The sequence below is a fragment of the Pogoniulus pusillus genome, chromosome 5, assembly GCF_015220805.1.
Source record: "Pogoniulus pusillus isolate bPogPus1 chromosome 5, bPogPus1.pri, whole genome shotgun sequence".
NCBI lineage: Eukaryota > Metazoa > Chordata > Aves > Piciformes > Lybiidae > Pogoniulus > Pogoniulus pusillus.
In genome coordinates this window covers 31,297,767-31,313,137 of record NC_087268.1, presented here as the reverse complement: position 1 = coordinate 31,313,137, position 15,371 = coordinate 31,297,767, and the positions used below count along the sequence as shown (strand labels likewise).

Below are 15,371 nucleotides of genomic sequence, written 5' to 3'. Positions count from 1 at the left end.
TCCATGGAGCAGCTTTGCTTAATGGGTGACAAAGATCATCTCCAGAATCTGGCCTCAAAATACACCACCAAGCTAGTTTTTCCTTAATAGGTGCTGTACAGATTCCCTGGATAGCCTTTTATTTTTAAAGAAGATAAATAAATGTTGGCAAGATCATTGCAGACAAATGGTAAGTTGAATGCTTGTTTACAGTTGGGATGTGAAATACAGTTGGGATGTGAAATCTGGGAAAACTATTCCAAAATTCAGCACTGATGAAAACAGAATTGAAGTTTATTGTCCTGAGAATTTAATTAAACTGGACCTGTGGTTTTTATGTAAAAAGGCTTTTGCTGTGGACTTTGTTCACTTCAATTACTTTTGAGCATGCATTCTTTCTTTGTTTTTAGCTCCTCAAAGCAACAACCTGTAGCATGTGGTTGCCCATGTCCTGAGTTAGCACTTCTGGTTTTTTAAGAAATAAAAATTCAAACCCAGCCTTGCTGCTGTGTTGCTTTAATGCTCCCTGTCAGAAACTATGTCAACTTGAGAACTGCTTCAGAAGCAGTGAAATCTTTTAGGGGATTAGTAGGTGGACAGCTGAGTATAGAAATTCCTGTATATGGCCTGGGGGTGAGTTGGTTACTGACAACTTGAGTTATGCTATTGCTAAACTAAAAATTAGGTAGTCTTTTTAGTAGAAGAGTTTAAAATGGATTTGGAATGTGGGAGAGTAATAAGCTAAACCCCCACTTTTTCAATTTAAAAAAGAAATTGTATACAAACTTTCCCTTGTTAGAATTAATGTGTCTCTATTTTCCTCGTTACTTTTGGCACTAACTTCCATTACAAAAAGTCCATTGCACAGCTTATTACTGTCTCTGCTTTGAGTTCTTTTTAAAGAGGTGAAACCCATGTCAGCATGCTCTTTCAGGGTGTTTACTGAATGTCATGATTGTATTGCTTGAATGGGTTATGTATCTCAGTGGCAGTAAAACTCACAAGAGGCCACTAAAGCTATTTAGTTGATAGTTAGGAATTTGCAAAATATATTGGATGTACTTGGTGATACAGCTTACTAATAGGATTAACACCAATGAATTCTATACCAGTGGCTTTACAAGTCACTGCAAAAGTTGGAAGTAGATGTCAGTAATTAAGATGCATGTCTCTGTGGTGTAGTTTCTCAGAAGTTGATATGTAATTTAAAATACCATGCAACGGCAAAGAGAAAAACATTTTCTTTATGCATTTTCAGATCATGATCAGAAGCATTTTCTTATTTTTGGATCGTACATATGTGCTTCAGAATTCAATGCTTCCTTCTATATGGTAGGTATCCATCTAAGTATTCCTGAAGTCTTTGGAGTTGTGCATGCTATTGTATTTGCAAAGGTGGAAATTGAGTTTTTTTCATGTGGAATAATTTTTTTTAATCCATGCAATAGGACTTGAAAATGTTGTGTTAATTTATGGCAATAGGTGTGCCAGCATGTGCACATGTTATTTCCTCCTTTCCCAGGAGTATGAATTGTCAAGTGAGAGTAAATGAAGAAAAAGGTCTGCGAACATATGCTTAAAAGTCAAGGCATGCATGTTGCTGTAGTTGTTTACGGCCTGGTTGAGGCTGAATGTGTGAGGAACTTTCTTAGGATGCTACTTCTGCATCTTGGTGCTGGCCTGACTTTATTTCAGGTGCTCCTCATTTTCACAGAATTCACCGCTTTGGAGTAAGTTGGACACTGATAAAGGTGCAGTGTCTTTCCAGCAGTGGCCTCTTGAGAGTAAAGACCTGTGCTTCCAAGTGTTGAGGTGCTGCTGCTGTAACTTTCAGTCACATCTTTGAGCATTCTCTTCTTAAGCATCTCTCCTGAGGGGAATTTTGTGTCATTGCTCAAACAAACCAACCCAGGCTTTGTTGAAAATTCATGGGATCATTACTCCATCTAAAGCAGAAAAATGGGTAGGTGGAATACTGAAGTAAGAGCACAGCTTTTTTTTTCCCCCTGTCTGGCTTCTGTGCTCTGAGGAGTTCCTCAGGCTGTCTGAAGAACCTGGCATCCTTCTCTCAGCCCTGGATTGTCCTATGGATGTCTTTCTTCCCAACATTTGCAGTAGTTTTCTTCCAACTTGTTGTGTTAGGCTTTATTTTAATAAACGTTGAAGAGGTTTCTTCATACTTTGCGTTTTATTTTCCTTACACTGGGAAAATTCCCTCGATTGAAATCCTGATGCATAGGAAGAAGTTGAAGGTAACAAGTTTTATCTAAGATGCTTTTGTTTTCCTTGGCCAAGACAATGTTTTGTAATTGGCTGTGACGTAGCAGAGAAGCACCATTCCTCACCCTCTTAGAATGAAACAATCTGATACAGCTGATCCTAAACATACAGAGAATTCATGCTTGTGAACAAACAAGTTACACAGAGATTGACTGATCCAGGGGATCTTATGTTAATGTGTATGTCCAGCTTTTCAATTATTTTTATGATAGTAATTTTTTTTCAGTAAATAGTGTTGTGTTCTGTTACATGAAGCATAGTGACCAGGTTGGTCAGAATTGTCAGCTGAGGTGTGTGCACCTGGTAGCACGTGGCCTGCTATTTTATGGTAGGCTTTGTAATAAAGTTTTCTTAGTGGGCAGTGTCAAAAAGAATTTACACACTGTTCCTAAATTCTCTTCTTATATAACAGGTATCAACATACACACCATGCATTTTATATGTTCTGATTTTTCTCAAACCAAAGTGGAGATGTATTTGAAAGAATCAACAGTAATTTATTAACATTCAATATTCACACAGGGATATGGGGCTAGAGTTATTTAGAAATCACATCATTAGTGACAAGCAAGTGCAAAACAAGACTATTGATGGAATCCTCCTGCTGATTGAACGAGAGCGAAACGGTGAAGCTGTGGACCGAAGTCTTCTGCGGAGTTTGTTGAGCATGCTGTCTGATCTGCAGGTGAGTACAGCAAACCTTGCTGGTAAAGGCTGTGTTCAGAAACAGTTTGGACTTTTCTCATTTATGTATGGTACAGAAGTAATTTTATTCTTCTAGAAAATGTGGTTCAGAATTCAGCTGTTAGATTGGTAAGATCAACTATTCTTTACCTGCAATAATGTTTTTAAATGAGAATTCCTTTGGCTGTTTTCCTTATCAGAGCTTGTGGCTTGCAGACTCCTAAGTAATAGATTTGCAAATATTTTAGGATGTGCAGTGTTTTGTTTGTGTTAGTCACTTTCTAAGCCTAGTGCAAATTAAATTGGAGTAAAAAAAAAATACCACCTCTGCCACTGTAAATAGGCATCACCTTTTGGAATCCAGATCCTGAGTATCACAAAAACATCACTGTATTGGCAACTTCTTAGCAGAAGTGCCCAGGATAGAAAGCAACGCAAAGTTTAGACAAAGGTTAAACAAGATGAGCTCAAATCTATAATTTACTCGAACTTTCCATTAGCATAGATACTAAGTAACGAAATAGACTGAAAAATGCTCTTCTGACTTTGGCATAGGTTGTCCTCTGGTTGACAGTGTAGCCGTGTGTGATGTGCAGTTAAACCTAGAAGCTGTCTTGGGTTCTTTGCCAGAGACGTATTGGTGGGACTTGACCTCAAGTGAATTGGATGTCATTGCTGTACTGTGGTATTGGGTACTGGTGCTGGGTTGTGCAGCTTAAACAGAAGTCTTTCAGTTTGGGCAGTTTGGGTACTGATGCCCAAAGCATGTTATTTCTGCACTGGGGAGTTAGCTCTGATCTCAGTCTTTCTAAAACCAGTGGGCAGAGAACTTTTGTGTTAACATAATGTTACTCTGACACTTCTGAAGATTTTACTTGCCCTTACTGGGAGCTTAATGTAAGTAACTAAATTAATTTCTTGAGTAGGTTTACAAGGAATCATTTGAACAGAGGTTTCTGGAAGAGACAAATTGCTTATATGCTGCAGAAGGCCAAAGATTAATGCAAGAAAGAGAGGTAGGTGCATGCTTTTATGTTAGTTTTATCTGCCCTCGGATTATATGAGAACTTTTGGTAGTGTTGTGATACATTAAAGTCCAGTAAAGTTTACTGGTAGTCAGGCACACATGCAAACATTCACATATTTTGATGTGGACCATGGTAGTGTGTCAAAGTGAAAAGCAGAGTCCAAATTGCCTTGGTACTTAGAATATATAATTTAGAAACCCAGTGACATTTTGTGTAGCTAAAGTCATACTGCCAGAAACTCATTTCCACATAAAGTTTAAAGGTGTACTGTCCATATTGGTTTTGCCCAAGAGCTGTAAAATACTACACTGGCTGCTTAGTACCTAAGTAAACTGTTTACTTTTCTACTATTTTGTTGTGTTTCTTTTGCTGTTTCATTTCTTTATTGGTTAAATAAACTTAAGATGACAGAAAACAAAGATGTCTCAAGGTAAAATTATGCTCTGCAGCAGGCATGCTACAGGTCTCTGGGTTATGTTTTCAGAGATATGTAGAGAGGCATTTGTGTGTTGGTGGTCCAAAATGCAGAAGACTACTTTTCCTACTTCCATTTTGATACTGAGTCACTCCAGTTTGGCAACCCCTGTTCACATGGCACAGAAATTAGTCCTTGTGTCTAATCCATTTGCTTCATTCCTTGGTTTTTCACTGTGGCCTGAGGCAAAATGCATTGATGCAGATTTTGAGTCCACAGAGCTATAGACACCTAGTAGAAAGCTGTGGAAAACACAAAAGTAGTAAGGCCCCTATCTTACACGGTACAGATGTGCATGTACTTGAATGCATGTGCATGTAATGCATACACATACATGGATGTCTGTGTGCATACATGTACAGACATGCACAGATGCATAACTGTTTTGGTCATTTGCAGCCTGAGTTGTAATTTCATACCTGTGTCTTAATACATGCTGAATGTGTTAACTTTCCCTAGGGACAGACACTATACTGGAGAAACTACCTTTTAAATAATAGAGCTATATAACTCACACCCACACTGAAGATCTGTTCCATGGTACTTTAAGAGTTAGCTTAGCTCAGAATAGTTTTGAGGAAAAAATGACTTCTCTGAAATATTCTCAAATTCCAGTTTTTCTTTCTGTCAGATGTGGTTACAGTACATTTAATACACAGCAACATTGATTTACTAAAAATAGAAACTATGTGGGATATAACAACATTCTGTTGGGATAGTCCTTTCTAATTCATGTTCTCTTTAAATTTGTGGTTTGAAGTAATTGTCATGGAACAAGATGATGTGCCTTGGAAGCGTTCAAGGCTAGGTTGGATGAGGCTTTGAGCAACCTGTTTCAGTGGGAGGTGTCCTTGCCTATGGCGAGGGCTTGGAACTAAATGATCTTTGAGGTCCCTTCCAACCTAAACCATCTTGGGATTCTATGATTTGTACTATTGCAGCTGAACTTGATATTCTCTTGTCTCGCTAGGTCCCAGAATATCTTCACCATGTTAGTAAACGCTTGGAAGAAGAAGGAGACAGAGTAATAACATATTTAGACCATAGCACACAGTGAGTAGAAATGCAACATAAATCAAGCATCCTTCATAAAATTCTGATTGTCCATGGCTGTAGAGAGGCAGAGGTTATTTCTGCATTATCTTAAGGTATCTTGGTGGCAGTGCTTGTGATACAGCTTGGTTGGTTTTAAGACTGTTTTTACCAAAACAGTTTTCTTTAAACTCAAAATATACTTTGAGTAAGGGGAGAAATTGGTCCTGAAAGACTTCACAGTGTGTGTTGAAGTTAACAAAATACTGTGTAAGAACTCAAATTTGCATTATGGAAGTAATTACTTCTATCCATTCATGTACTGATAACAACATTAACCATGAATCCCTTGAGGGCAAGAAAGGATCATTAGGCAAAAAAAGGAAAAAGTTAAATTATGGTGTAAGACAGAGGGCATGAACATCACTCATAAGCAGTCTGGGATGTAAACTTAACAGCAGATCAGCTTTGTTGCAGCTGCTGTCCATGTATGTTGCGAGGCAGCTTGTCCTTTCTTCACTTGGTTTTTGAGTAATAACATGTGTTTTTCTGGGGTAGGAATGTGCATTTAGGAAGTACTTCAGAGTCACTGACACACTAATCCATTGTCCTGCAATAGGCCATTTAATTTTTTTAAAACAAAGAGCATAACTTTTTAATTCCTTTTTTTATTTTTCTGGATTACATATTGGCATTTCAGTGGGTGTTAGAAGGATAACTAAATGAAAATTCTTTTACAGTTGTTTTCGTCAGACTTGTATATAGTCACACATGCATTGCATGTTGTGGCACATACTTGTACTGGAATTTTCTTCCTCTCAATGCTGATAGCCTTTTCTGGCAAAATTGATCATATTAACATATGGGAAATTACGTATAAAGTTAAGGCATATATGTATTTATTTACTGTTTAAGTTAAAAAGTAGGTTGATACAAGGTTTTCAGTCTACATATGCATCAAGTCCTTGCTTTGGATCTCACCTCTAGTTAAGGCTTAGGAACTTGCTTTTGGAAGGCTTCACATTTATTTCCTTTATTTGTATTAAGAAACAGCAGTTCTCAAAATTAGTGCCTTGAGTGGTCCTCAGGTCATACTGCCTCTTTGCATGTGCATGAAAAGAGCAGAAAAGATGTTAAATTTAGTTACTGAGTTTGATCTTGAGATGGATATGATAATTCCAGGACAGAGCCATCATGGGAAACATAATTGAAAATACTGTAAAGCAGATTTGTGCAAAACCCAGAGAGTGCTTTGTTGTAGCTCATAGAGGGACTTGTTCAGCTCATCAGTATGTATCTGTCCAGACATCTGACCAGATAAAGCCTATCTCCTTGTCAGTCAGTAGCTGACTAAATTAAATGACTTTGAGGCTGTACCTGAGAAGGCACATTTAGGCTGGTACCTGGATCACCCCTGTTCTGTTCTCTGAACCTTTCCAAATTCTTATTGAACCTTTTTGAGATGGAGGGACTAAAGCTGTGTATTATATAGGAGGTCAGGAAAGATGCTGATAGATTATTTGAGGAAGGGTGGTGTTTAAGCAAAGGTAGGGACATAAAGTGGATGCCACTACATAAAAGGCTTCCATCAATCCTTTGTTGTGAAAAATCTAAATTGAGAGTTTGAGAACCAGTTCTATAAAATTTAGCTCAGAGAGAAATGTTTGGGTTTTTGTCATATTGTGAGCAGAAGCAGAAATTTAAACACTGAAATTGCCATCCCTTTGCACTTCAGACATTTCTTTGTTCTTCTAGGCTATGAAAAACATGAAGGCAAACTTGCCATTATTTTTCTGTTTGAAGTGACTGTATCAAATAAATATTGATAGTAAAAAGTAGGGAAAATTCAAGGACATGTAAAATACTTTGCAGTTGTGGTTCTAGCTCAGTTTGTGCTTATGTAGGTACGTAGTACAGTTAGATGGATAGTTTGAGTTTTGAGCACCACCAACATGTATTGTGTTGTTTTGCAGCTCAGACCCAGAGAAGTCTGTTTTGTTTTGTTTGTTTGCAAGAAAACATCAATTAGACTTTTTTTACAGAAATGTTTTTGTGCTGATTTTGGGTTTCTCTGTTCTACTGAGAGTACTTGGGTTTTAATATTCAAATGGAATCTATTTTTTTTTTATTGCAGGCATGGTTTTTATTCTTTCTTGATTGATATCACATGCAACGTTTCTCTTAATTTGCAGCTTCTCTTTTAAGCAGGAAATTGTAGATTTGTTTTGTATGATGATGTAATAAATGATTCACAAATGCACTGTGACAGAAAGCAATTTTCTTACATTCTAATACTTACACATTTTTCTTGCCTTGCTTAGGAAACCACTGATTGCTTGTGTGGAGAAACAGCTACTAGGAGAACACTTATCAGCTATTTTGCAAAAAGGTATTTTTAGAAAATGAATTTAATGTGTGATAAGCAACAGGTTCTCTTACCCTTCAATAACTATAAACCCACAGTGGTTTTTCTGAGGAGGTATACTAGCCATGGGAAAAACTTCCACAGATACAGAAAGACATCCTTATGACTGTTACAGCTACTGTGACAGGTAAATTGTATATGGAGAAACAAATATTTAACATCATTTTCCGTATTTTTAAAGGTTGCAAAACCCTCTAAATTTTCTTTCACTTGGGCTTAGGAATTAAACCTTTGGTACTGCTTATTTCCTACAATTACATAAACATCTAATTGAAAGCTGCAGTTACTGTCGTGCCTTCTTTTATGTGATAGTCACACAGTTCAAGTGCAATAGCTTCACATATCCCTGTGGGTCTTACAGTTCAAGAATCAGGAGCTATTCCAACTGACAACATTCCAAGGCAATGAACTTTTATTATAATATTTTTTGTCTCCATTTTAGCTTTTGTCTGGCAATTTCAGAGAAAAGATGCAGTTTTCTGAGGAAGTCCTTATTCAGCCATTAGTGTCTCCACCATCTCTTTGTTCCTCTTAACTTTTAATCTGTCCTTTTTCACTGAATTTCTGGGTTTGCTCAGTAGTCTATGACTTTTCAATACTTTAATCCTTTCGTTTTCTTGCAGAAGCCATATTTCAGGTTTTAAAATACCTAGCAAATTGTTCTTACATCTTTGTTTCACTTACTGCTCCCAAACAGATGTCCATAGTAGTCTTTGAGCTAAATCATATCCATGTTTGTTGATACTTCCAAGTTGTTGCACACGTGTCTTTCACTTTTTTTTTGTCCACTTTAAATATAGACATAAGCTCACAGGTTTCTTTGAACTAATCTGTGAATAGGCTATTTCAGCTTCAGTATATTCATAAAAATAAGCATGGTCACTCCATCTTAGCTATTCTTAAGCTTATCATAAATAGCATAATAGTATTATTGATTGTATTGCTGATACAAGTACTAAATAACTTCTCCAGTGATATGTGTGTTTATCAGCTGGCTTAAAAACGTTACTCATTTTAACCTGAACTCTTTCTTGGGTTATAGTGTATAAGTAAACACAGAGGCATTTGTACATTTTCTTAGTTGCTACATTTTAGGACCATAGTATTGTTGGGTCGACTTTGCATTCTGTCTGCACTGGGGAAAAATGAAGGGAGTGGGTTGGAAATAAAAAGGTAGTATCACTTGACTTGCATACCTTTCTGCTTTCTCTTGATCCAGAGCACATTGTAGTTTGCTTATATCATCCTAGCATTCCATGCAAGTAGAGGAAGATACTTTTTATAAGTTTTGCTTAGGAGAAGGCATATGATGTTTGATATGGGGTGAGGGGAAAGCTTACAGATGCAGAGTCTGTGTAAGGAGCTCTTTCTTGTTTTACTACAACTGTCATTGACTAGGTATGAGTGATTTTTTTTCATTATGAGTATAATAAATTTACCCAAGGTTGTGGCAGTGCTTTCTCAAAGTTGTGAAGGCTTATGGCAGAAGACTTTCCTGTGTGTCTCATTTGTTAAATATGTGATGAAATATTTTTTTCAGAGAGCAAATATGCCAGAGGAAGAAGCAAAGTTAAACTTTATCATCTAGGTCTTTAAATGAATAGAACGTGATGCTCAAATGTGGTGGAATGGGTACTTCTTAATTCCAGGTTCAGTGAGAACCCCAATTTTATGTATTCAAGACTTTGTTGTTTTACATTTAAAGTATGTCCAGTCTTCTGATACCTTAAAAGTTTAGGAAATCTCAAAATAGGAGACTAAAGTTTACCTGACATTATTCTTGAACAGTGGTTGCCTCTCTAAAGCTGTAACTTTATAATAGTTAGTGAAAGTATTTTTAAGATGACACATATAGTAGAAAATGGGATTGAAAATCCTTTGTAATTTAATGCCATTTAAAAGTTGGCATTAATGAAGTGTACTCTGTGTCAGCTACATTGATGGTGTAAATTGTCAAGCTTCCAGGACAGAAAAAAGAAAGCCGTACATCTTTGTGCTGCCCTCCCATATTACTAAAGCTGCTGTCGCCAACACCAGACAGAGTGTCTCTGATTACTTTTGAACTACATTAGCATATTCTCAGATGTAAGAATGTGTACAGAATTGTATGCTTCACATTTTGCCTTAGAGCATCACTTCTCCATTTGTTAGCTTTGGCTTAGCCTCTTGTAGGTTGAATCAAAGCCAAAAGGTGCTTGGAAAGAATTTGAAGTCTTGTGTTATTCCAGCAGTATACATGAAGACAATTTACAGCACATTTTTAATCCAAAAACATGGTCTACAGAAAAAATCTCCAAGTATTTATTTGTACTTTAAATCTGCACTTTGCTTAGCTTACTGTTTTCTAACATTCCTTAGAATGCTAAAACTGTACCCTTCAAATCATGCACTGTTCATAAACGTTCTGCCAGAAGGCTTGTAATCAACACGAAGTTGGCAAAGTACTTCAGTTTAAGCAGTTTAAAATATTACACCATAATTTATTTCAGCCAGTTTAAGCAAGGGGATGTGTTAACCTTGAACATATCACTTAATCATAGATTCATAGAATCAACCAGGTTGGAAGAGACCTCCAAGATCATCCAGGCCAACCTAGCACCCAGCCCTAGCCAGTCAACTAGACCATGGCAGTGAGTGCCTCATCCAGTCTCTTCTTGAACACCGCCAGGGATGGTGATTCCACCACCTCCCTGGGCAGCCCATTCCAATGCCAATCACTCTCTCTGGGAAGAACTTCCTCCTAACATCCAGCCTATACTTTCCCCGGCACAACTTGAGACTGTGTCCCCTTGTTCTATTGCTGATTGCCTGGGAGAAGAGACCAACCCCCACTTGGCTACAACCTCCCTTCAGGTCACCCCTGAGCCTCCTCCAGGCTAAGCAACCCCAGCTCCCTCAGCCTCTTCACATAGGGTTTGTGTTCCAGGCCTTTCACCAGCTTTGTCACCCTTAAATTGCTTTCAGAAATGTAGTCCTAAAAATCTCATACAGCTGTATTCAAATTTTCTTGGTGTTTCTTTTTTTAGGACTTGACAACCTGCTTGATGAAAATAGAATATCAGATTTGACCCAGACTTACCAGCTGTTCAGCCGGGTGAAAGGTGGGCAGCAGATCCTTTTGCAACATTGGAGTGAATACATCAAGGTATTTCAGAGAGCTTTTACTAGAGTCAAAATTTATGCATTTACCATGTATTTCTTCTATCAAAACCAAGAATAATATGTAGGTATATGCATTAAAATTCTGTTTTAAGCAAATATGGAGAGAAATGTTAATGCTTTCTTCCCCCAGTAACAGTCATATGATGAGAAACAGCAACACTGAAGTTTTGGGTTTAATTTTTTTCTTGGAAATTGCTTTCCTTCTAGGTTTGATCATTGTACAATAACTTACTTTGGTTTGCTCTGCTTTTAAATAGAACCACATGTACATGTGTTTGGAGTATGCTAGACTGTACTGTGTTGTGTTTTGCTACAGATAGACCCAACTGTTTGCGTATCAGCAAAATCAGTGAAACATTAGAACATAGCTATTGCACTGCAGATTAGCACTGCTAGATGTAACCAAGCTACAGCAGTGCTGATGAATGCTTAAGCTATTTGGAACAAAATACTTCTCTTGAAAGTAATTTGTCATCAAAGTTGTATTTAGATGCTTCAGGTTGTTTTGTTAGGCATAATGTATGTAGAGTATGCTGCCGCATAGAGCTTGTGCTCTTGCAATATGGAAATCAGAAAAGGCTCACAGAAGACATTTCTCTCTGGAATTGATAATTCTTGATGTGGTGGTTCTCCCTTGAGTCATTCATATGTTCATCAGCCTTCGGGTTGAAGTGCACCACATCAGTTAATTTCAGATGTGCCTTTTTTCTGTGCTTCCATGTTTGGAGTTCAGCATGGTCCATCAGCGTGCAGCCGGTGGGAGTGGGGATAGTTACCTCTCTGCCCTCTCAGGACCAAGGTGGAGTTTGGTCTGTGGGTTGTCCCCATACATAGCCCATGGATCCAGAGGCATGTGGGTTGATTTGAACAGCTTGCCATGGCTGAGAAGGAATGTCTTTTTTCTTCCATGCTCCCACATCATACTCCTGACTTTAAACCCTTGTTCTGCCTGCAGTGCCATAGACTTTGTGATCTGTTTTAATATGGTTCCTGGGCAGGGTTGGTTTTATGCCAGTTTAGTGAGCTGAAGAGGTTAACAGAAAAGTCCATATGCTACCCAAGGAAAGAAGCAGGAGTTTGGGACAGGTAGGAAAATAAGGGGGACGAGAACCTCTCTTTTTGCAGCAGCAAGTTGTTAAGCTTGCTTATCATACCTTATGTCTCCAGAATCAGGCATTTTATGACTTTGTTTTTAAGATTTATTTTTTTTAAAGACTCAAAAAATCTAGAAACAGTTTTCTAGTGTCGGGAAATTTCTTCCTTGCAAACATTCTGAGTGATAGAAAGTGAAGCTCCAAGAACTTCATTTTATGAGCCAGTATAAGAAAACTCATGAATGGTATGCCAAGTTACTGATGTGAACACCTGAGTTCTACTGTAGCCACCTTTTTATAATTTCAGAAGTGCCACTTAGCTTTCTGTATCTCAGTTTGCCATTCACAGAATGAGGGAATGCTCTGCAGTTTATGTACTTAACTGATAGGGGCTGTGAGATGTCCAAATGTTGTATTACAAGGGGGAAATTGTGCTAAGTGTAAGATACGATGGACTAGATGATCTTCAGAGGTCTTTTCCAACCCAAACCATTCTGTGATACACAATTTTGAGCCTAAGGACCTCAGGCAGACTTGAATTTGGCTTCCCTCTGAAATGTTATTTGAGAAAAATCTCAATGAAAGATCACAGTCGGTAGCTAGATATTGAAGTGGAAACTGAGATTTGGGAGGAATTTCCCCATCCCTCTTTGACTGTTGTTGTGGCTTTGTTATATTTGATAAAAATACACTGATTGAATACTGGTTTGCTGTTAAAGTGCAGATGTTCTTCTTTCTCACTTCGGAAAACTGATCATTTTCTCCAGGGTGCTCATCATTGTTACTAAGCAATTGTAGATTGTCCAGTATAGAATGATAGAATGGTTTAGGTTGAAAGTGACCTACAAAAATCATCTAGCCCACCCCACTCTGCAGTGAGCAGGGATATCCTCTGCTAGATCAGATTGCTTGGAGCGCTGTTTAACCTGACACTGAGTATCTCCAAAGATGAGGCCTCAAGTACCTCCCTGGGCAACCTGTTCCAGTGTTCCACCACCCTCATTGTAAAGAACTTGTTCCTAACATCCCATTTGAATCTACTCTTCTCGAATTTCAAACCATTGCCCCTCCTCCTATCACTTAAGGCCTTTGTAAACAGTCCTTCTCCAGCCTTCTCATCTGACCCCTTTTATGTACTAGAAGGCTGCTATTAGGTCTTCCTGGAGTTGAGTCTTCTCCAGGCTGAGCATCCTTCCCTACAGGATTATTTTGGTTCACTAGACAAATGGTGTTAACATCTCTAAATTTAAAATAATATATGTGGGAACAAGAAAAGAAAGTCAAGTCTGTGGCTGCTTTTTTTGTGAATGGGAAAGTTTTGATGTATTGCAAGTCAGCTAGGGTTTTTATTTTGCTTTTCAACCCTTGTTAGAAGAGAAGAATCTTGGAGTGATGAGCAGCAGTTGATTTTTTGTCACTTGTTCCATCAGTAGAGCTTAAGAAAAATAGTGCAAAGTTTTCCATTACACTTAACATTTCTGAGGCAGTTTCCATCTAATTTCTTTTACATGAATCATGTAGTTCTGTATCTAACTGTAAACTTGCACGTCATACAGTCATGTCTACTGTGTAATTTATTTTAGCTTTTGTCTTAAGTGTATATAATCTTCAAATCAAACACTAATGTTTGAAATCCATTGATGTGTGTCTTAAGTTTTTATTTTAAATTTCAGTGCATCTCATTCTTTGAAAACTTGAACTCACCTCAGTAGCTTTGTAAAAAAATATATATATATATATTCTTTCTGATTATAAATTTTATAAGGGTGAATATGTCTGTTGGGGGAGATAGGCAGCACTCTAAAATATTTTATTATCAAAAGTGTTTGTTTTACAGAACTTTGGGACAACAATAGTGGTTAATCCTGAAAAAGACAAGGATATGGTGCAAGAGCTACTAGATTTTAAGGATAAAGTGGACCATATCATAGAAGTGTGCTTTCAGAAAAATGAAAAATTTATAAACTTGATGAAGGAGTCCTTTGAAACATTTATCAACAAGAGACCAAATAAGCCTGCAGAATTGATAGGTACACAAATATTTTTCTGTAAAATGTTTCACAAATCTGTAGAAAGCATGATAAGATAATGCTGCTGAGTGTGCTAGTGCAATAGTGATGCAGTATGCCTTCTGCTTCAGGAGACTTGTTTTGGGGTACAAGGCAAAAATTAACCTGGGAGTGTTGCAGGTTCAAAATGCTTGGGTGTGCTGTTAGGTGTGCGTGCAGCATCCCGATGGAGCATGCCAACTCCTGCTGCCCCTGCGCTCTGCTTCTTGCACTGTGCCCGGTGCTAACCACCGCTCAGAGCGCAATGCTGGTGCTACCAGTGGACCAAATAGTTAGGGAATAGCTGTGGTAGTGTAGCAGCTGTTTTTAATTGTGGTAGTAAAGGAGTTCTTTGGATGTTATGGATCTCTCAGAATGGACTACGTGCAGCCCATCTATCTGCCTTAAAGGCTGAAATTGAGAGAAGAATTTTAAAGCTGTCAGATACAAGGAGCTTTACTAGAGAAAAAGATGTTAATATCTTGAAGGGGAAACTGGTGCTCATTGAGATGGGAAAATAATGAAAACATCTTAAAACTACAATTAGTGGGTTTATCCTTGATCTGGCAAATGCTGTTCTGACTGTTTTGCCAGCTGCAAAATGAGCTGCAGTATTTTACACCAAGAGAGGGTCTTGCTCTTTGGTTGGTTGATTTTCCTCTGTACACTCTTGTTTTTATTGAGCCTGTTTTGTGGTTTCTTTCTAAACCCAGCTTTATGTAGGACAAATAGCACGACTTAGCATACAGGTTCAAGTATGGGCTGCTGTCACTTGTGGATTGTGGTGTTTCAGCTCCTGCAAAGGTTTCCTTCTTACACAGAAGGTTGTATAAGTATGCTAATATGGCTTAGTAACTACTTAGCTACACTCACGGTTTAACCTTATTTCTGGCTTTCTGAAGCGACTAACTTGAAAGCATTGCTTCTGTTTAAATAATTTTGGTATGCTTCTACCAAGAAGCATGAGGGACATAGTAATGGTCTACAAAAATAGAGTCCTCTGTGTTGTTTGTTTCTGTTTCTCATAAAATACATTCATATGCATTGTACACCTCCAAAACATTGTCTTTCAACAAGCGTGCTTTCTACAGCTATGATACAAAATGGGGGAATGGTTAATGCATTAATTTTAAACATTGTACTGTATTTTTTTTTCCTTAGTTC

The 15,371-nt window shown here is 37.8% G+C and overlaps 1 protein-coding gene across 3 annotated transcripts in view; it reads left to right on the top strand.

Moving 5' to 3' along the window:
• The window catches only part of CUL4A (cullin 4A), a 34,145-nt gene that overhangs the window by 8,606 nt on the left and 10,168 nt on the right, over nt 1-15,371 (top strand). For 2 of the 3 annotated variants that reach the window (XM_064143700.1, XM_064143699.1), the window contains exons 4-11: nt 101-169; nt 1,238-1,311; nt 2,782-2,944; nt 3,870-3,959; nt 5,417-5,499; nt 7,800-7,867; nt 10,930-11,048; nt 13,997-14,189. In XM_064143700.1, the coding sequence (XP_063999770.1) occupies nt 101-169; nt 1,238-1,311; nt 2,782-2,944; nt 3,870-3,959; nt 5,417-5,499; nt 7,800-7,867; nt 10,930-11,048; nt 13,997-14,189 (859 nt within the window). The remainder of the gene's footprint in view (nt 1-100; nt 170-1,237; nt 1,312-2,781; nt 2,945-3,869; nt 3,960-5,416; nt 5,500-7,799; nt 7,868-10,929; nt 11,049-13,996; nt 14,190-15,371) is intronic. The other variant, XM_064143701.1, reaches the window with a different exon arrangement.